This window comes from Apis mellifera, linkage group LG3 (genome assembly GCF_003254395.2).
Source record: "Apis mellifera strain DH4 linkage group LG3, Amel_HAv3.1, whole genome shotgun sequence".
Lineage (NCBI taxonomy): Eukaryota > Metazoa > Arthropoda > Insecta > Hymenoptera > Apidae > Apis > Apis mellifera.
Genome location: NC_037640.1, coordinates 3,088,592 through 3,111,815, shown reverse-complemented (window position 1 = coordinate 3,111,815; position 23,224 = coordinate 3,088,592). Strand labels below are relative to the sequence as shown.

Genomic DNA, 23,224 nt, shown 5'->3' with positions numbered 1-23,224 from the left:
TATATATATGATTATTATTCAAGAAGATAAGTAATAGTAAAAAAAAATTACTTTGAATGCAAATAACTCCAACTAGAAATATTTTAATTTTTAAATATCACATTTACAATCATAAGATTATGAGATTTTTATTAATTATCAAAAGTCACATTATATAATTATATTAAATGCAAGATCTTATTCTGAATTGTATGACGATCACGAATTGTTGAAAAATATATTTTTCATAGACAGCTAATAATTACACAGACATAGTGTGACGGCATGAACAAACTAATCTATGCGGATACGTGGAAACTAATATCAATGATACTTATTTTACACTTTTTTTATGCAGCTAATTAAAACTTATGGTAAACAATTTACAATTTCAACACCTTACAATACCTTACTCGTAACAATCTTCATATTGTGAGCTAAGCAATCAGTTTCCTTATGTATTTTTTATAGTTTAATAAAAATTTTTTGTTCGCTTTTGTATAAATCTCGCTGAATCATGATGATATGCAAGAAATATGTAAATTGTAAATACTTTTATTGACTTACATCACTTATTGTGTGTTTAATCTTTCATTGTTATCGAGCAGGTGTCAAAGTTTTCCGATTTTTCTGAATATATGTTTCAAAATTTATCGTCGAACGGAATATAATCCAATAAAATAGATATCCAATTTTCAGATAAGATATTAAATATCAAATAAAAATAATCCACGTGTCCGCGAAACATCGAAAATGTACAAGTACATTTAAGATTAAACGTATCGAAAGTACTTCTCGATACTACTCGTTCGAAATAATAACGTCTAATAATAATTTTCTATTATCCGATATTAACTTTGAACATATATATTCTCAATGCAGTATCCACTTACGTGAAGTACTCTCGAGTATCAATTCTCAAGAATCTTACTCTTAAATGTATCGAGTCATCCCATAAGTAATATCATTTTACAAGCATAATTTTTATAAAAAAAAAAGTAATAATACTTATATATTTTTATATTTTATATAAATTATAATTTCACTTATAATTTCAATAAATTAAAATAAATAAATTATCTTATCCTTTTAATCGAGCAATTTGTTTATCGTTAATTCCTTAATTTTCAAAAAAGTTTCAGTTACTTAAAAAATTTTACATTAATATTAAATTAGATATTATTTAACTTGCATATAAATAATTCTTAGCAATCGCAATTCGATTTTTAAAAGGAAATTACTTATGGGTTTACCCAACATTTGCATCCAAAGAATAAAGCGAAGAGTAAAGAGACAGAAAGAGAGAGAGAAAGAGAGAGAAAGAAAAAGAGAGAAAAAAGAAAACAGAGTCGAAAGATCGAAGATATACAAAGAGAATAGAATTAAGACGAAAGCATGGACTGACGGTGGGGTTATGCTGTTTCGGTGCTGGGAACTCGGTGGAGCGACTTCCGGTACCCCTAAGGAGGACTCCTCGGAGTCCGCTGGGCTGGTGGCGACCGTGGCCAGCTTGCCCCCCGCCCCGTCCAGCAACTTCCGGTGACCTCCAACCATACCCCTGCAAGGATTCACAAAGCCATCCAAAGTGGAAGGAAAGCTACACCATCTCTCTTCCGCACCTAGCCCCCTTTATTTTTACTTTTTTACCGCGTGTTTTCGATGTAAATCGCCTCTACTTTGACAGTTCGGGACCCCTTTCTTTTAATACTGTTACTGTCGAATGATGTTAGGCTTTCCAATAAGTTTATACTTTATCAGAGGAAGAATTAAAGAATCAAAAAAATTGAATATTGGTTTTATTTTGGAATCATTCTAAAGATTTTTTAATTGATCGTGTTTCTATTGTCGACTTATAACTTCTAATTTTAGTAACTTTCTAGTAGAATTGAATAAATCTAATAAATGAATGTACCAAATAATGATCTAGTTGAATTTGAAAATTTGTTATGTCAAAAAGATAACGAATTTTACATGTTACACGTTAAATAAAGAGATATCTAAATATTGGCCTGAAAAGTTGAATAATAAAATGAATTCTTCACAAGTTATTCTGTATATAAAATTAATGAGAAAGATTTAAAAGCATAAAATACGAGCTTCTCATTTCTTAAGTGGAGAACTTATTATAATCATTGTGAAGAAAGAAAATGTTGATACATCAAATAAAAAAATAATATACATGAATATAATTAAATAATCTGCATTTACTTTAAGAAAAGAAAAAACTTATTGGGCAACCTAAGTGTTGAAAGCCAGAGGAAGGTTACATTGCTTTTGTTAGAGAGATTATAGAAGCAAGTTTAGTTTGGAATTACGTAATCCGGACTGTGAAAGTGTTCAGCGATATACATCTTTAATTCATGATCTACCAAAATTGATTGATCGTTTAAATTCATTGAGAAATAAAATTGATTTAAAGAGAAATCTTTTTTAAATCAATCATAAATGTAACTTGAGTGGTCAATTTATGCCAACTACAAAATGTAACTCTATTAGCTACATTTGTATATACAACCTTTGGCACTGTTTTCTTTCATAAATGTGATTAATATTTCCTTTTTTGATGTACATTTTAAATACAGTTGCCCTCTATTGCGATAATATATAATTTTAATATAATATAATTATTATACGATTATTGGACGTTAATATTTTTGGAATGGAATAATAACGTGATTCAAATTAATGAATAGGCGCAGCATACGATAAATGGGAATAAAATTTATAAATAATTGATATGATGTGTTATCGATTTTTATGATAAAAAATTTGCCTAATTAATAAAGCAAAGCAGAAGCAAATCTCGCAGCAAATATGTATCTTTGTATATAAGCTTATTAAATAATATAACATATTTGCATGTCTGGATTTTTATATATGATATTAAATGTTGTTAATGTAAAACATAAAAGAGAAAGAAAAAGAAAGAGAGAGAAAAAATATAATAAAAAGAAAAAAAATATACATGCTGGAAAAAATAGATTGCATTAGAAATATACGATTTATTGCTATGTTAAATGGAATTTTAATAAATGAAAAATAATACGCAATTATCAAAATAAATCGTGTATTTTTAATTTAAAAAAATAATAATAATAAATTAAAATGGAAAATGATATAAAGAGAAAAACTGCTTATACTACAACTCGATACACATTTTCTGTAATCCTTTTAAATGGATAACATTTAAACAAACACTCTAGAGCCTTCTTGTATAAATATGAAACTAATATTATTAGCGAAAGTTATAAGTTAACAATATAAAACGATTTTCTTTTATATTCTTAATAATAAATCTTATGAATTATCTATTTCAGTATTTCTCAACTTCTGAATTGAAATATAATATCGAATCATGCTAAATTTTTAAGTCACAAAACAAATTCGAATATATATTCATCAATTATATATAATTTTATTTATTATTTATCTAATATACAGAGACTATTAAATTTAAACTATTAAATTTTTAAAATTTTTAGTTCTAAACTTTATATTTATAATAAATATTCAAGAACAAAATCACAACAAAAATGTAAATTATATATTATATTATATCATATAAATTATATCTATAATTTATATCATATAAAACAATAATACATTTTTGTTATTTCTTATATATTTGCTAAAAATATAAAGAAATTAAAATTGTATCAGGAACTAAATTTTTTTGCGACTGTAAATTTAGAATTCGATAACAATGCTATTATATTGATATAAATACACATATTAATATATAACCTATAATATATAATAATAATAATATATAAATTTACCAATATAACGAAAAAAAAGTTGAGAAACACTTATTTAATTACTCAATTTTATTTATATAAATTTCAAAAATTGTAAACGAAAACATAACCTACAACTTCTCGACTCGCTAACATTATTAGTTACTAAATTACTACGCAAGAGGGCTCACGAAACAGACTGCTTTTACCGACTATGCAATGGCAGTTAACACAGAATGAAAAGGAGGCAATAGAGATAGAACGCACAAAAATCGAAAGGAAGAACCAAGGGAAATTAATTGATTAATCAATTAACAAATAAATAAAAAAAATAAAATAAAAAAAAAAAATCAATCATAAAAAAAGAGAAAGTCGCTGAATGAATGAAACCTACCTGAGGGTCTGAGCGGTCGTCGCGGAACGTAGCGAGGCTCTGGGGTTATCGGGCCTATGGAGAGGATCGGGAGAGGATACGGCTCTGGCCTGGTCGGCCAATCGCAAAACCGGGCTCATATTTCCTTTCTCGATGCAATCACAGGTTTTCGAAATATTTCTCCAACTTGGATGACCGATTCTCGGTTTCGCGATTGGAGCGACTACTACGCTGTTCTGTTGTCCATTCCGATTTTTCATCGACGAATTCGCTACTACACTACGCTCATTCGACGAATCGAAACTATGTCTGTCATAATTCTTTCGCAACTGTCGCGTTCGCGTCACGTCTTGCGGTCCAGGTATCTTGAACACGCCGATCTCGTTTTCGACATCCTCGTTAACGCGACACGTGTCATTTGAAACAATTCCGTTCTCATTCGTTTCATTCTGATCGTTAGATAATGGAACAGCCGCTATACTAGACCTCAAAGAACTTCTCACTGATTTTTCTTCGCACGACGAAACAGGGCTGGACGTAGACCAGAACCGATTTCGTGGATTTCGCAGGATGGAAGACGAGGTCGGGGACTCGATATTGAGAGAAGTTTCAGGTTTTGTGGGGGGCTGTTGTTGGGTCGAAGAATTTTGGGAGGTATTGGGAATACGTGGAGCCCATACCGGCCAGGAGGGTGACCTATAAAGATCACAACACAAATATTCAAGCATGCAAAAATAATAATAAACTCATATACAGTACGTAAAAAGAATGGAAGAATTGGGAAGATATGGGAGAAATAGAAAAAAAATATATATGTATATATAAAAAAAATAGAGAATCCAGAGTCTCAAGAAATTGAATAATAATAATAATAATAATAATAACAACAATAACAATAATAATAATAATAATAATAAAAGGAAGGGGGAGAAATTTCTCGTACATCGTTATCGATGCCTTCTTGTTAACAGCCACGAACACGTGCTAGATAATAATAAGTGTTCGAGTGGTAAGTTTGGCAGTTCAAAGAAAAAGAAAAGTTAGTATATATACGCATTTGTTTTTTTTTTTTTTTTTGTTAAGCATCAGGCACCGAAAGTTATTAAAACTAATCCATAATGCAATTTAAAAAAGAAATTTTTGTAAAAAGATTCGGCAAAATATAAGACTTAAGCGTAGAGTTTCAAAGCAAAATCGCAAGCGCGATTGCATGGTATTTATTGGCATTTCAAAAAATTGTTAGTGCTGTTGTTACGATGATATTCTTTGCTGCGTCTTTTATCGGTATAACATCCCACGACGTATGATTTATACAAGCAACTGTATTCCTGTTATGAAATTCCTCTCATTTAATCCCTTATGAAATACCATGCTCGCTTCATCATCCAAATAAAACCATAGAGATATATGTACATGATAATGTAAAATTGTCATAAAAAAAAAAAAAAGAAAAGAAAAGAAAAGAAAAGGTTTTCTTTAAATATATAACTACAAAAAAATTCCTAGAAAGAGATCAAAGAATAAAACACTTTAAAGATAGTAAGATAAGTAATAAGCCGTTAATGAGCCAAAATGAGAGAAGTTCTTGTGTTACAAAAAGTATGGAGAAGAGAACTCTGGACTATATAATTAGGACTTAATTTCTACTTCAATTTAAAATTTCCAATCTAACTACGATCAATCTCTGTTCGTTTCTCCGGAAATAGAGTTTTTTTTTTTTATTGTTTCACTTTTTTTTTCATTTGATTCCTTGGTTGGCCGCGTGGCCTTACCTAATGTGACCACTGTCACCACTACTGCTCTGCCTACTGTGTTGACTGTGAGAATTTAAAGATCCATAGCCGGAACCTTTGCTTAACTGACTGGTGTTGCTACTGTTACGAGAATGTCCCGACTCTGTGTGCGCTTCAGCTAGAGTTTCCACTGGAAGAGCCGATGGTACAATCTCGCTCAGGGTCATTGGATCATATGACTCTGTCCCACTGAGAAGCTCTGAAAAAGGAAAGAGATCAACTATTTGCTAATGATAAAAATTTTGATAATTTATTATTTTTATTGTTATATTCTTTCATTCAATTTCAATTGTATATATAACAAAAATAAAAAATTGCTTTGTACAAATTTTTATTTAAATATCTTATCTTTTGTGAAGAGAAATATAATTTTTCATTTGATACAATGAAAATAAAATATTAAACAATATATAATTTTATAATGAATAAAAATGACTTGACATATAACAAATAATACAGAAGATAAATTTGAAAAAGAATATGATTTTTCTTTTTATTTATTCAAATCATAAAAAAATGAATCTTATCTTATCTTCTTATCATTATAAATCAATATATCATCAATATAAGTTCTTTTTCTCTTTTTTTTTCAATATATGATACTTTTACAATTAATCTCTAATTGTTTCTTTTATTTATTTTATTTATATTTTCTTCTCTCCTTTTATGGAAGAGTTAGAATTAAGATTCAATTATTACCCGAGGAAAAGAGGGGAGGCCTTTTTTTAGGAAGACTGCCGAAACCACTGCTGGCACTAGCTATGCTTCCAGCTAAGGAACCACTGGATACAAAGTCTTCTCGATTGGTACACCTCTCAGACACAGTTTCGTCCGTTGTCACACCAGAAACACCTGGCACACCGGGTACTGCGAGCTGCGTTTGCTTCAACGATGGAGACGGTCTATAAAATTTAATTCAAATATTATTCTAATTAATCCAACATTTATGATACAATAAATTAAGCTTAAGTATCGCAACACAAAAGAACTTGAATATAATAAACTTTTAATATGATATTTTTTATTTTAATAGATAAATCATGATGTATATTTAATTTTCAGAAACTAAATAATTATATTATTCAAATAATAATTGTTATATATATTATTTATTTTAGAAACAAAAAGAATCTTAATTACACTTGCTGCCTCCTTGATTAAAATATTCTATCTATTCTTTCCTTAAATAAAATTGGGAAAGATTTATACTTAACTTCACAGAAAAATAAAATAAAAAACTTTAGATTTCCTTAGACATTTTAGAAATGTCAGTGTGCATCAGTATATTGATAGAACTTACACTTTAAATAGAATATCTCCTGAGAGCATATTCATTTTGATAGCAACGCGTAACATGGAATTATCCTGCCGATGTCTCGCGTCGTATCCTTCTAGAAGATACCTCGTTCTGCAGAGTCCAGCTCCTGCGAATTCGGCGAGGTTCAGGTCGGTGAAGCCAAGCTTCTGGAAGGACCTGCCTCCTTTCAATTCCTGCAAGAATAATCACCGATTAGAACGATTACGATTCAAGGATAATTGATCCAATGATTCACCTTTCTTACGGATATCCTTAAAATGCAAGGGTCAAGAACACCAGTGGACGCATTGGCACTCATCTTGCACAGAAATTCAAATTTAGCGTTCCATCTGACTGTATGCTCTTGTACTTCCTCCCTGAAACAAAATTGTACACGTGTATTAGAAAGATGCATAGAAATTTGTGAAATTCGAAAGGATTTTCAACCAGCAAATAACGAAATAATAAATAGATCTGGAACTGCTTTAAAAAATGGTTCTTGGAACGAAGGGATTAAACCAAATTCAAGGTCAGCTATGATTCACAGTCTCGAAGGACCGACCGTTGATTCGGCATGTTTTCACTGGGATCCATAACGAACCGTATAAATGAATATTCAGAGTACTCTGCTTCCGGTAAGGAAGCTTCCGCTCGTCCAGCACGCGTTCATGTCGCCACGTATCGAATCATACAAAAGGTTGAATTATATATTGTCATTGTCTATATTCTCTATGATGAATTCAAGATGAGTAGAAACCGTGTGTACATATTTGGCAAGTAATTCGATTACGACATCAATAATTTTTTTTTTAAATTATAAACATAAAATAATTTGAAATTGCGCTTATTTAATTGGCATAACTGCTGGAAACGATAAAACAGTATAATCTATAATCTTCAAAATTAAATTTTATTAATATTTTATGCACGATATAGTTTGCAATTTCTGTTTCTAATAAAATAAAAATTTTTGATCGATATTAAATCAAAATATTCGAAAACTTTCAACGCCATCGCGTTAATATGTTCGATAAATTAAGATCGTTTACCTTAATATTTTTATAAAACGAATATCCTCCTATTCTATTTTCATTCGAGAACAAAGAATGACCCTCTTTTCAATCTATAAGATTGAATCAAATAGATAAAGAAACATCACGTGCACGCACAAATTAGTTTCATTGCCCGTTGAAAGCGAAAAAAAAAATTCCCTAGATCAAAGCGAAACACGAATCGCTAGATTCCACGCTTATTTAACAAATGTTAAATAAATCTCATCGAGTTTTCGTAGAGTTTTGCGATTCATTTCGCCCCTCTCGAGCACCCTCCGGTTCGTAAATGTCATCGACAACACACGCACCCTCCTCGTCGTGGAGAGTCACACATTGTATCGACTTTACACGGGGAGAAAAACTTTCTAAGAACAAAAGCGCTAGGCGAGAAGATACTTGTGAACTTCAAAGGGAATTATTCTCGGGTTAGTGTATGGAATCGCGTTTTTTTTTTTTGCAAAACTACATCATTATCATTAATGATGAGAATATATCTGAAAGGATGTGAGAATGAAACTCAAATTCTCGCAGAGGAATCGTATTTTCAAATTTTAATATTCGTTAAATAAAAATAACTTTCGAAAGCAATCCTTTACAATTCTAACCTCAAATACGTTTCCATTCTAAAATTCATAAAAGTTGCTCTCAAGAATAATTTTTAGAGGATATTGCAGATGAGAATGAAAGTTATAAGACAAGTATTTTATTTGCAAAAAATATTCTCGAAATTATTGTTTTTAAATATATCTCATATCCTGAAAGTTCATCACAAACGATCGAAATATTTCCAAAAATAAAATCGGTCTAAAGTTAGTTTAAAAATCGTCAGAGCGCCATTCTTTCGTGTAAATGCATCGGACGACCGTAAGTTTGTTACACGGATTCGTTTCGTTAACGAGATTGCACGGCTTAACAGGTTTGCCTTAGTCCAGTATTATCTGGATGCATGCATCGGCCGAAAAGTCACGCGGTTATTGATGTCTAGAATAGGATTATCCTTTGACCACAATCGAACGTGCTAATACGATCGATATATCAGATTATCGATTTTCGTAAATAATTATAATATATAATATTACGTATAATATTGCATTAATCTCTTAAGTGATATGCTCGTGACAATCACCAATTTACGTAACGTTGTTCGTAAATTAAAATCTTCTTCTTTACTTCTTTTATCTTGAAATAATTCATCCAATCGTTTAATAAAAAATATAAACGTCCTTCGAACTATTTCCTTCGAATTTTCCCGATATTTTCTCTACAAATAAGTTAATCAGAAATAATAAAAACTTGAATATAATGAATTTGTCGAGATACATAGAATAAAAATTGTGAAAAAGAAAAGAAAATAGAGGCGACAGAAGAGGCAATAAAGCGGACTTCCGGAACGGAAGATTGCAGCCAAACAGGGGCATAATTCTAGAAAGTTTCAATCGAACGTGTATCCTGTCGGCGCGATTAAAGGTCGGATAGTGGGTCATAGGGCCTGTCCCTGGAGGACACGACGTGCCTCGACAACGAATCAAATGCTGTGCGTGTTCTTCTTTTCCTTCTATCGTTCTTCAACAAGATTGAATTGAATCACGCAATGCCACGAATTTGCGTATTCAAACACATCCGAATAAATAAATAATCGATTGTTTTAAACTTAAATTCTAAGAGATTTATTTATTTTTATATAATTACAAACTATAAAAACAACTTATGTATACCTTATATTTGGACAAGGCAAGAAGTGATAATTATGAGTCAAGCAAAATTTAAAAATATATTCGAACATCTTCCCTATTAACATGTACACGTTGGCTAACGATCATACGAATTGCAGATGAGTTTGTGGATAATCGGTTAGAGAAATTGGGTCAATAAATCGTGAAGAGAATTCGAGTCGATTTTCTTTTTTTTTTCACCGAAGGAGAAGAAATCCGAGATCGCGATTCGATCAATGAATTAACGCGATATTTTTCCCTCGTCCGTCACAAAATGTCTTTGATCTTCCCTTCGATGAAAGGAACCCCTATTTCCGGAACGTATCTCGGCCAATAAAAAAAGAAAGAAAAAAAAAAAAAGAAAAAGGAAATCGTAACGTGACGAAGCATCCAGTCGATGAATTACGATCAGAGAAGATATTCACGAGCCTCTGAATATCAATATAACGAGACCAACCTCTTGATGATGTCAATGGGAGAGAAGCTCGTGGTTAAATATATTATATCGTTGGAAGATGGATTGCGAGTATCAAAATAGAAACAAAAATTCATATATAATGACAATGGATTTTTTATATTCGTTTCTGGAAAGTATTTGAATATTATTATATTTATTTAAATCCACAATCTTCATAAAACTTCATCTGCACGTTAACTTAAATTAAGGGAAAAGTGAAATTGTTATCGATGGAAATTAATAATAATCTCGTATTTCTAAAAATACACGAATAAAATTACGATAATAAGCGTGTAATTAAGTACACGTGAAAACGATACACAGGTGTGCACGTGTGTTTCTAAAAATTACGCGGATTAGAGGGCACACGTGTACACGTGTCTTTTCATTACGCGTACGCGTAACCCCTGAATCATATCCATTTTTAAAAGATTCGCAATGCTTTGCGATACACGTTACTGTTTACGGACATTGTTACACGTTCTAATTTAGAATCTTTATTCATCTAATCATTGCTTCGTTCAGATTTCGATCAATTTGTTATTATGAATTCTATCATTCGATTGTAAATAAATACGTTTGAGAATCGTTGCGACCAGAAACGTAATTTTAAATGTAAAGGTTGATATTTATTTGCCTCCTTGTTTGTATCGTCCTGTAATTCAACGAATAACAGGTAGCCTTTGTACTCGGAGGATCAAAGAAATAGCGTCGATCTTGAGATCCAACTTTTCATCCTTTTCGTCCTTTTTCCTTTCGAGTGGCTCGAGATTAAAAGACGTATATGCAAAATAGCACGTATATAGCGATGGAACCTTGGTAACTCCTCCCGAGAGAGAGGAACTAAAGTCTTCTAACTGGAAACTTATGGAGGCTTCGTTTTATTTCCAAAGTTTTCGAGAAAGGGAGGGAGGGTTTAACCAATGAAAATTCGATGCACAGAGATTAGTAGTTTTCCGTTTAGACGTTGCGCAAGAGTTCGAAGAAAAGAAGAGAAAGAAAGAGAACAATTATTGACCGAAATCAAATATAAAATGAAAAAATAAAATTATCGAATCATTAATCATCTTCAGAATTAAAGAACAGAGAACACGAATTTTCAAAATCTTTCAAAATTCAAAGTAAAAATATTTTCCATCTTATTATCTTGAATTATCTTCTCGAATCCATGATCAATTCCCAAATTCTTCCTTTAAACGTAGCCAATACAAAGTTTAAATTCTCGTTTTTCAAATTAATTTATCGATTCATTCGCTCCTTTATTGGACGGATAACCGAGCTTCACAGATGATATACTCAGCCATCTCAGCCATTATCCTAGCCAACGAATTTTATTATCCAAACGTAACACGAGGACATTGTGGCGGCCTCGTGAAAGCAGAGGCGTTTAACGAAACCACGGCCAACACTTTCCCAACGGAGCTCACGCCGGAGTTACGGGATTCGCCCGTTTCCACGGCCAAATTCTTGTCCAAATCCGAGCTCAGGACGAGCCAATTACCGTGGAAACTGGATCAAACCCAATCTCTCGATTTGTCCAAAAATTTCGACAACGAAATTCTCCGCCCTCGATCGAATCCATCCATTCGGATTATACGATCTCAACCAACTGTTAAGAGCTGTATCCGCAACTTCTTCAAATTGGAAAATTTAAAACTGCAATTTTATACGTATAAAACTGTTGGACTTTTCCCTTCGAAGTTGACGAAATTGCAACACGTTTCGCAATGTTGGTTCATTTTTCCAAGGATACAGAAACTGATTAAATCATCACTCGCCAATTCTGAAAACGTTTAACTCCTTCAACATCATCCTTATAAAATTTCGTATGCTCCATCTGGAACATTCTACTTTTCCAAATTGACTTTCGCTTCTTTGATCCATCGAAAATTATCCTTGAAGATCCAATTTAATCAATTTATAAATTCCTCAACTTTCCATTAATAATTATCGATCTTGCACAAGGAAAGTCCTTCCAGCTTCGAAGAATTTGGGCTCGAACAGCTTAGCTTACACGCAGTTTTTTGCGGTATTTATTAATTAAAGGTGCGTTTCGTAGCAACGGGGTTCCAAAACAGGGAGCAGCACGTGGTTACAAATAGTTATCGATTGCTCGATAATAAAAGACACGTGTATCCAGGGAATCGAAACAACCCGGAAGCACGATTTAACATGTTTGTGTCGCGTGTCCGACGATAGTCTATCCAACGTACGTCGAGGCTCGTGAAACGATATTGCACGGCGGCTTAGGGAGGAAGAAGCCTTGAAAGCTTCCTCCCCCAAGGGGGTTGAAACAACTTGCCGCATGGAAAACTCGAATCGGATGTTTTCACTTTGAATTCACTTTCGTTAATCCGATTATATATTATTTTTTTTGACGAATCTCCAATACATTTTTCTTTCCATGAAGTTGTTTTCGATTTTACAATCTTCTTCTTCAATCTTTCTATTTTTATCTAGGAATCGAGAAAGAAAATTTGAAAGGATATGAAAATATCCTTAGTGATTAATTAAAAAAGAAAAAGCACTCAACTCTCTCAGTTTACTCTTAAATAAAATACAACAGCAATACTCAGCTAATTTTATAATTCAAAACAGAGAATAATACGTAGCATAGCTCTCAAAATTTAAGAATAATCTTGAGATATCTTTAGAAAGAAATGAAAATTCAATCTGCCCAAAGATAATCGGAAAAAGATCATTTCTTTTAGAAAAATCAAAGCTCTCGTCAGCTGATCGTTCGTCAAATCGAGTAAATGAGTTTTAATTGGCGCAATTTCTGTCTTCTTTAACAACCCCTGGGGACCAAGGAACATCGAAGGTGACGAATTAAATTCGCTCTCCGTAATAATTCGATCTACCTACGACACGATCGCGACGAGATCGCTATTGGCGTGGGATGTCAAACAGGTCTGTCAACGAGAGATCCTCCTCGCCATTTTTTTACCCGCCTCTTTTGTTCTTCCGTACACGATTCTCGATACGGATAAGATATCGCCTTGAATATTTCATGAATCTTTCGTCTCCTGCCACGAGTGCAAATTACAGAGAGATAGATGTTGAGCCTTCGAGTCAATCGTGAAGATTTTGAGACCGTAACCTTTGAACCCCAAGTCGAGACGAGATTAAACGGAATAGGATACGTTATTTATTATTAATTGACACGAGTATATATAAATATAGTTCAAGAATTGATCGTGATTTTTCTATGGCAGGTATTATCTTCTTTAAAGAAAAAGTTTTAACTAAAATAATTTAATTTTCGATATTTCTGTCGTTACGAATATGCGAAGATATTCCGTGCACAGAAGAAACAACCGTCGTCATCGTTGCGTGATTAAGATTGAAAACAAACGCGCAAAATATAATGGGTTATTAAAAAGGCAAAGCAAAGTTGTTATAAAAGAATCAAGAATCATGTAATCCAGAAAACATTCAATTAAAATTGCATACCGTTCATTTTTAATTGCTCGAACAGTGAATCACGTAAGGATCGATTTAAAATTTCTTGCCTAAATTATTATTATTTACAATATCACTCGTTCAATCTCGTGTATTCTCATAAATTCAATTCATCTCACGATTATTAATCCAACTAAATCTTCGATCTCCTCTTAGCCTCTCAACGGATGAGACCATTTTCCTAATAATTGTTTTAATCTCGCGGATCGATAGCAGAGAGAAGAAGAAGAAGAAGAAGAGGAGGAAAGCGAATCGACGGTGGCTGCGCCGAATATTCGATCGAGTTGTTGCTCCAAATACGTCACCAGTCGACATTCGTGGCGACGGTGAAGAAGAAAAAGAAAAAAAAAAAAGGTGAGATCGCTTGTCCAACCAGTGCACCAGTTGTTGTTTCGAAAGAAAAACGAGCAACGCAAACTTTCCTCTTACGTACGACTTGGAATATCCATCCGTGTGGGATTAAATGCAACTCGCATACGTAAAAATAATAATTAAATTATGAATTTTTACGCAAGATCAAGTTTTTACAAATGAGAAGAATAAAAGGAGGGATATTTAAATTGGAAACTTTATTCTCCGAATATATAATATTTTGCATTTCGCAATATATTTCTCTATCCTTTTTCTTACAATATTCTACAGATTTCTATATACATTTTTCATATATATTCGAAACATGTAAATTTTTTTTTTCCCCCTTTTTATTCAACAAAGATGAACAATTGCACAATCGTGAAACAACGATTACATTTCCTCCTGTTATTACAATATCTTTTAAAACGGCGATGGGAAAGGGAAACGTGTTAAACACGAACGTATCAAATCTTTTCTTTCCGGTGAAAAATCGTAAAAAAAAAAAAAAAAGAAAAAAAAATCGCTCGTACCGTCTGAACAAACTGAAATTACTTTTACAACGCTCACGTTTTCGTTTAACTTTTACGCTTTTACACAGGCTTTTAATTGATTTCGGTGAAATCAATTTGCAGACAATGCGTGCCACGTCCTTGTCGCGATTAACCACTATCCGTAGAGGCCTATTAAGCTGATTATGGCCACCGCTTTGTGCAGCAACCTTTTGCGCGGTTGGATTCGTGAACATCGACCGAGCCGATGGAACCTCCTCCTTCTCTCCCCCCCTTCCTCTCCCTTTTTCTTAAAATTAATGAGGGGATCGAGGGATTACGAAACACGATTTCTCATATTAATTTCTTAAAATCGTTGTGCATTGTATTACACAAATATTAAATAATAATGAATCATCTTCTGTTTAAAATTTATTTGAGATCGAAGCGAAGAGAATTAATTTATTTATCGTTTTGCGCGAATTGTTTAAATAAATATATAAATCAGATCTAAATAATACTCGTTTACACAGTTTGTTACATATTTTAAATAATTAGATCGTAACAATGATCGATTTAATTAAAATATATAACCGTCAATTTGAGGCTTACAGATTGAATACAGCTTGAATTATACGCTATATCGAGCCAAATTTAATTTTTGTATCGTCTATTTAAAATTCAGCATAAGAAAGAATTTTCCAGAAAAGAAATCGAAAGATAAAATAATCCGATTCGAAAAATCAATCACAAAAGATTCTCTCTTTCTCTCTGTTTAGATAAATCCTAGGAGTTGGAAAAGGAAATTTCTCGCGACGAAGCATCGGCAACCCGATGGAATGGTACAACTTTCACCGACGTCACCCGGTATAATTCACGAGCGAGCATTGCATTAGCCGTGGGCAAGGCTGCTCCCCAAGGTTGTGCGGATTGTGTGTCATTCGCAGCAGTTTCGCAATCGAGTTCAGATGAAAACGCTTGCCACAGATCTCGTGTATTTTGCTTTTCGCAATCGAATATGATCGTTCCTGTTGCACTTTCACGCTCAACTTCTCGCCCGTATCTCGGCGTAATCGGTCATAACGTAACCGATTAAATTAATTACTTTTTTCTCTCCTCTTTAAATCGATCTTGTGACTTTGATTCAGGTGATTGACTTCAGATTATCATTAGTTATTATTCATTTATGGATATCAAAAATTGAAACGATGTATCAGGTAAAATAATGGCTGGAATTTTTTCTCATCTTTTTGCGAACAGATTTTCAAATATATCATTGTTTAATACATTTTACGCTTTTTTATTTATGGTAAAAGTAAAGATATTTTCATATTTTTCTTTGCATCAATTTGAATAAAAATCCTATTTCACTTTACGACGAAAAATACCTCCGCCATTTTATTTCCATTTCTTTCTTCGACTTAAAAAATTCTTACTTTCTGAATTCAGTTCAAAGTTTCAGATTTTTGGTCGACGAAATATTTTCGATCTAAATATAATACTTCTTTTGATGATTTATCGAAGAATATCTTTCTTACTCTCGATTAATTTCAAATAATAAATCGTAAATCCTTCATATGCAATAGGCGCGAAGATGACTTCATAAAATGAGAGCAATTCGAGAAAAATAACCTATGACTAACGCTACGAGGAGTTTCGATGGATGCTAAGCGATTCACGATCGTGTTTATTCAGATCTGATCACCGGTTTATTTTCGGCGTACGTTTAACTCTAAGAATCGTAGAATCGGTAGAAGAAATCGATGGACGGGCGAATCGGTGAAATGTTGCGCGACTATTTTCGACTCACCTTGCACCGTGAACCTTCACCGTGACACGATATTTCACGAGGCGAACTTTATTTCCCTGCTCTCGAACCGCGCCTTCTTAAATATTCTTATCAACTCCGATCTGTTCCAATAAATTAAACGTCTAACGAACGATAAATCTCAATCTCTCCCCCCCTCTCGAATGTTTAAACGACCGCTTCGAGCTACGATCGAGTTAAAAATGAATCGTTCTTCTGTGACAGATTAATTTTGACTTTTATGGCTTTTTACTATATATATATAAAAAGGAATTTCATATTAAAATATTCTTTGAACGAAACGATCTCCTCTACATTACTTTTGGAAATTTTTCTTGAACAAAATTTCTAAATTACGTTGTTTATCTTGAATAATATCAAATACCAGTAGATTGGAATAATAAGTGTGTTTAAAAGATTCTTTAAAAGTGTATAATTTTTACTAGCTAATCAGGTATTTAACTAATTTGTGTTTTAATCATTTCTACTAATTACTACCGATTTCTGATTAGAGTGCGCATATCTTTACATTTATTTTACATAATGCATATTATATAAGCGTAAATAAGATATTCGAAAAACATCGAAAAAATTACGCTATAAAATATCGGTTTGATTAATTCTAGAAATAAATATATATCCATTTGTGCGATTTATCTTAAAAACTCGATCAGAACTTTATTAAAATTACAACTCCGTAGAAATATGATCGCCCTTTAAAACCGTGCCGTTTTAAATCCTATTAAATCCTATTAAAATTATAAACCGTTGCAACTCCGTGGATCGTTAGAATCGCGGGAATTCGCCTTTTAAAAACCTCTTTTATTTATCTACGATACGATTTCCGAGATATCGTCGTGTAAAGAAAGAAGCAATTTTTAATCGAGTTTACCATCTCGCTCTTTATCGCGTACACTTAAGCCTCTCTCGTTCGCACCTCGCCTCACTGACCTATTCCAAACTCTAAACAAACGATACGATTCCTAGAAAAACGTATCACGCATTTCTAGGAAAAATATGTGGGTCACTAGGTCGCGAGCCCATTCATAATCTCTTGTATTGTTGTTAAACACATCCTTCTATCTCGACGACCGATTGAGATAAAACAATAAATCGGTTCAACGACACGGTTTTATCTATCTAAATTTCTATTCACGAAGTTTTAATTTTACATAAAGTGATAATTTTTACATTATTCTTTTTTCACCATATCTAAATATTTCCAATGCATTGGTATCGATTGGGAATCACTGCATCATTATTAATTTAAATTTCTCTCACACCAGATGTCCAATAATTTTCAACTCGTTCTACCGTCGTAATCCAATCGTTTACACCACGGTCAACAGGGTTAACAAGGGGAACGTATCGAACCCTTATATCCATATATCGTTCGATCCATCGATCTAATACGGTTAACACGCACGGATTACGTAACTTGGAAGCAGTAAATTCTGCCCGGTATGCACGTGTACACGTTTTCCATAGTCCGTTAACTAACGACACGAACGGTTTGTCACGACTCCTCGCGAATCCACTGGCAAACCTTATCTCGCTCGCGCTATTATCCCGAGGAAGATCGAGGCATTTGGCCATTCGACAAAATCCCGTGGAAGGGAAGTTTAACTGGCGCTGGCTCGCCGATAACTCGCTAATGTATGATAATTACGCGCCCTTCTTTCCTTCCTCTCCTCTTCCCCTTCTTCATTGTCCGATTTAAATTCGGTCGAGAAAGATTTTTTGAATCAAACTACGAATTATCGAATTAATTTTTAAATGGAACGAAACAAAGAGGAAGATAAAATAAGCCTCGATATTTTTATAGATTCGTAGATTTGGAATATAATATTCTCTGTTATTTTTTTCTTCAAACAGGAATTAAAATTTTAACCGGCCTTTATCAGGGAAACGTCGGTGTGGCGGCGAGTACCGCAACGACGATAGCTCGGCCGCAACTCGATTTCGAGGGGGACAAGGACCGTTTCTAACCAGGGGAATGCAGGTAACTGTAAACGATCCGCCAGTCAGATATTGGAATTTTGGTTTTGACAGTTTCGCGATCCCGAAAAGGCGGCCCATTACCGTGCTTGGAAACTAATAAATCCTTATTCGAGGAAAATACGAGGTTCGAATTAAAACGTCCCGTCTAAAATTTCATTTTCCTCTGTTCGAGGAGGATGAATAAATTAGTCTTCTAAATTCGTGTTAAGGATTTTCTTTAAAATATGTGTTTTTAAATATTGGTGGATTTTTAGAAATACACCTCGTTTTATCTTATCGCGTAAATATTTTACTATTAGCGAATAATATTTGCTATTATTATCTTTTATCGCATTAATTAAATTCTTTGCGTTACAAAAATGTAAAGTTCTCTCTAAATATCCGTGAAAATTCTCGAAAATCGTATCTTGATCAAAGAATAAGGAAAGAATAGTGGACTTATCACGATTCTTTTCTTCTACAAACGATAAAACGTCCCGAGGATTTTTATTTACAGCCACGATTATCGATAAATGTTTCCCAAGAAATTGTATTGAACGGGTATCGAACAATAATCTTTGGAACAAATTGGTTGCTGCACACGCATTTGCGTCACGTCTCGTGACGTCTTCATGTCGGAAAACATTCGTTTTAGTTTGGCAAACTGTTTGCACAGATGTACTCTGAGAAGAAGAAAAACTTGCAAAATCGAGAACGTTGAGAACGCAGACATTGCATACTTACAAACTGTAAAGTCTCGCTTATTAACATCGGATTAACTTTCGTATATTTTATTTGCAACTGCAATTCCGTTGAATTGAAACAACACTTTATTTTAATTACTAAAAATGTTAAGATTTTATATACAGGATGTAATAATTTCATTTAAATAATTCGATTAATTCAACGAAGAAATATTTTGACGTCCCAAGTCGATCTTTAATATATTTAATACAAAAAAAAAATTGAAATATCCAATAATTTTCAAAGTTTGAAAATATCCCATATATAGAATATCTAGAAAAAAAAAAAATTATTACAAAGACTTCAAGTTTATGCCTATTCATACCTTTCAACGCGAGAAAGAAGTAAGGATAAATCGTTTTCGACCATCGATCCCTTCTTTAAGCCAAGTTTAAAAATATCCACACGCCCAAGAATAAAAATTCTCGATCTATCTTCCGAACTTGACCGATTCAGGGGACGATAATCGCGATAAATCGATCGATCGACAGGTTCCTTCACCCGGGAAATATCCGAAAACGATGACTGCCCCGCAATTCCGTCCTGGAATTCCTCCGTTGTCTGGCATTTTCACGATCGGGCGAAATACGGAATTAATCGATCCGACTGGCTGGGTTTTGCGACCGTGAACTCCATCCACCGCGATTATTATTACCACGCTATGTCGTTTCGTTTCGAAGATGAAAAGCCGAGAGAGGAGATCGGTCAAATTCCTCGGCGCGCGCGTGCCACGTCGAGAAATTCCCAATGTTGGAAATAAGAAAATGGCAGTGGATCGGTAAGTGGCGCGTGATTCCGGGCAGACCAGTTTTCCTAGGCTGCAAGAAACCCGATCTTGCGCCGGTATCTTGGGAATCTGACGAGTTTCACACTTTGGGATGTTATGTTCCTTTCTCGGTGTACTATCTCGATTTCGTCACAAACCTTTTTTTCCAAACGCGTTCGCGCTCAATTTTGATCGAATCAGTCGAATAATTATTGATCAATATTCTTTTGTAAGAAAAGATCTATGCTCAATTTTGATCGAAAATGAATCAGTCGAATAATCATTGACCAATATTCTTTTGTAAGAAGAGATCTGTAAAAGATCCGATTAAGTTGAGAAAAATTTCACAATTAAAAGGAAATAAAATCGAAACTGAAGATATTACCGTATTGAGAGGGAAGAGTTGAAGATTTATAATCAATATCGTGTCGAATCTATCTATTATACCATCGTATAATACATGGTTTATACGTATAATATGATACACCGTTCTATACTGTGCAATATCTATACAATGTTAAAAGAGAGAATCGAATCGAATCACTCATTTACGTTAAATCGCCATTCAGAGACGGCTCTCTCTTCCTTTTTTTCTTCGACGCTATTATTCTACGCGAAAAACAAGAGAAGCTGTTGAAAGCAATCGAGATGTAATAGCCGCAATGATCGACTGCATCGAATACGCAAGTGGCATCTGATGCGAGGAGGAGGAGGGGGGGATCGAAATGGATCCTCCTCCTCCGAGAAGATCCGCGAGCAGCTGGCTTATAAAGGAATGCCCGTCGAGGGTCGAGAGTCGGCTCGTCAAGGAGGACGATTATCGAGTTGACTTCAATCGAAATGCACGCGTCTGAATTGCCGTGGTGGAACACCGTTAGGGCAGCCAACGTAGGGAAAAAAAAGAAACGGGCGGCTTTGGAGCACCGCTTCCGCCGCCACGTGTACGCGCGCTAATAATAAGACGTGCCAATTATAAGCTGATAATTAACCGAGACCTTCCGCTCTCGATATTCCGCGGCAAAAGGACCTCTTTTCGACTCGACGATGGAAAATTTATTGAAATTAATGCGGAACAAATATCGATATTCGAGTCTTGTGCAAAGAAGAGTAAAAAGTATTCGATTTGAAGAAAAGATTATTTTAAAAATACGTTAAAAACATTAAAAAATCGTTGTAAAGAAATTTATCGAGCATTAGAAAAAATTAAAATTTTACGATAATCAATCTATTAATTTATCAATAATTATTTTTAAAAAAAAATATTAATTTAGTTTTTCTAAACGAACGTAATATTTCTACAGAGAACAGAGAGAAACACGACCGTTCCGCTCGGTGTCCGGGAAACGACTCCGTTAAATCGATATTTTCGATCGAATCGAATGTTATTGATTTCTTATGTCAACGTTCGTAACAATACTACTATTGTGTATACATCACTTATTACGATTATTACTTGTATTATTTCTTCACTTTACACGTTGTTCGATTAAAAATTGTGCGTATATATTTTAATAAAAAAACGACACGAAAAATAACGATACCGATGATTCGAAAAGAAGAACGATTTTTTTAAGATCCGAGATACTTCTTCGAATAACATATTTCAAAGCGATCCTCCGTATTAAAAGACGCAAGTGTTAAAGTCAACTCTACGTATTCCAAATGGCAAGCTTGAAAAGGTTAAACGGTGCAAATTAAAAGCATTCCTATCCCGTTGACACTGTATCATTGCGCGGATAGGTCTCATCCTTACCGACGCGTTCATACGCATTTACACAACTCGTGAATATTTCTCGTCGAAATCGAACAAATCGACTGCCAATTTGATTATTAAATTTAATTTACCGCGAAATCGCGAGCTCGGCTACTTGGAAACTTGTTGTTTTTCTTCCCAAGTTATCGCTAGTTATCGACGAACACATGTTAATTATCGGTAACGACGGTCACGTGTCTTATTGTTCGGCGCGCACAACAGGCCGATGCGGAGAACGAACAATAATTACCATCGCTTAAGGTACACCCGTTCCCGTACTACGTCTATGCGTTATTAATGTAACGCAACAATTGATCGTGTGAGACATTGTTGTTCACGGGGTTCGCACGATCAATACGAATCATTACGCTTTCTCACGACACTTATTACGATTCGCGACAAATGGACCAAGAATCTTTCCTTATCATCATTTCGAGGAATCGTGAAATATGTGCAATGACTAGATACGTGTGGATGTTTAAAAAAGTATTCGTTTATTACATTTGAGGAATAATTTTTGTTTGTAAAAATTTTGCATAAAAGTCCGCGATTTAATAATAGTTCTTGATTCGAAGACGAATTGTTTTAATTTAATTAGATCTATCTAGAATTTGTAAAAAGAAAATTGTTGCAAATAAATGTAACGATATAGAAAAATTTCTTTTTATTTTAAAACACGTCTCTCATCGAGATATCACGATACGAACTTTCATACTATTTTCATAATATACGATAACGAGAGCCTTGCTCGCAAAGATTCCAAGGTTCACGATTCGATTATTTCCAGTACCAGGTTACCTCTTATTACCATCGATTTGTCAATCAACTTTTATCCTTCACGACCTATACCCGGCAAATGTCTTAAAAATAGCACACCCTATCCCTTTTTTTGCGCCCGCTTTCACGCCAAATCGAGAGAATTCCTTATCGTTTCGTTCAACCCCATTAAAGCGAAATTTCCCTGCAGAGAGCAGTTAATTAAACTACTTCTGAAAAGTCCAAGGCACATATATATATATATATAACCCTTCCGGCTCGGTGGAATTGCAACGCACGCGCGATTCCAAGCGCATCGTTTCGCCACGGCCGATGGCTTCCGGGCGAAATTCTACTTCCCCCCTTCGAACCGCTTACGTAACGTTGCTTATGAATACGTAACAATGCAAAGCGGGGGCGCGAGGGTGGGGGAGGAATTGCGAGAGAGAGAAGGAAAACTCGCCAATTCCTCGATCGATGTTAATCAGGAGGCGGCCAGGATACCGAGCTTCCTTTGCACTTTGTTGCGCTCGTCTTTCTGATAAGAAATTTCTTCCCGGAAATGACGTTTTATCGTACGAAACCTCGCGATTCTCCTTCACTCTTTCGAATCTGTTTTTGTGCAAAAATAAGATTAGATGTTGAATTTGAAAATCTTAAAATTGGGAAGGAGTGAATGTCCTATTTTTTAAACGCGTTTATCTAAAGAAGAGA

The 23,224-nt window shown here is 33.9% G+C and overlaps 1 protein-coding gene across 5 annotated transcripts in view; it reads right to left on the bottom strand.

Annotated features, from left to right (window-relative positions):
* Positions 1-23,224, bottom strand: part of LOC408759 (protein FAM102B) — a 56,949-nt gene that overhangs the window by 3,647 nt on the left and 30,078 nt on the right. For 3 of the 5 annotated variants that reach the window (XM_016911332.2, XM_026439842.1, XM_016911334.2), the window contains 6 exons: positions 7,436-7,556; positions 7,183-7,373; positions 6,582-6,784; positions 5,862-6,081; positions 4,111-4,785; positions 1,385-1,537 (listed from right to left, as the gene is read on the bottom strand). In XM_016911332.2, the coding sequence (XP_016766821.1) occupies positions 1,385-1,537; positions 4,111-4,785; positions 5,862-6,081; positions 6,582-6,784; positions 7,183-7,373; positions 7,436-7,556 (1,563 nt within the window). The remainder of the gene's footprint in view (positions 1-1,384; positions 1,538-4,110; positions 4,786-5,861; positions 6,082-6,581; positions 6,785-7,182; positions 7,374-7,435; positions 7,557-23,224) is intronic. The other 2 variants (XM_016911335.2, XM_016911333.2) reach the window with 2 other exon arrangements.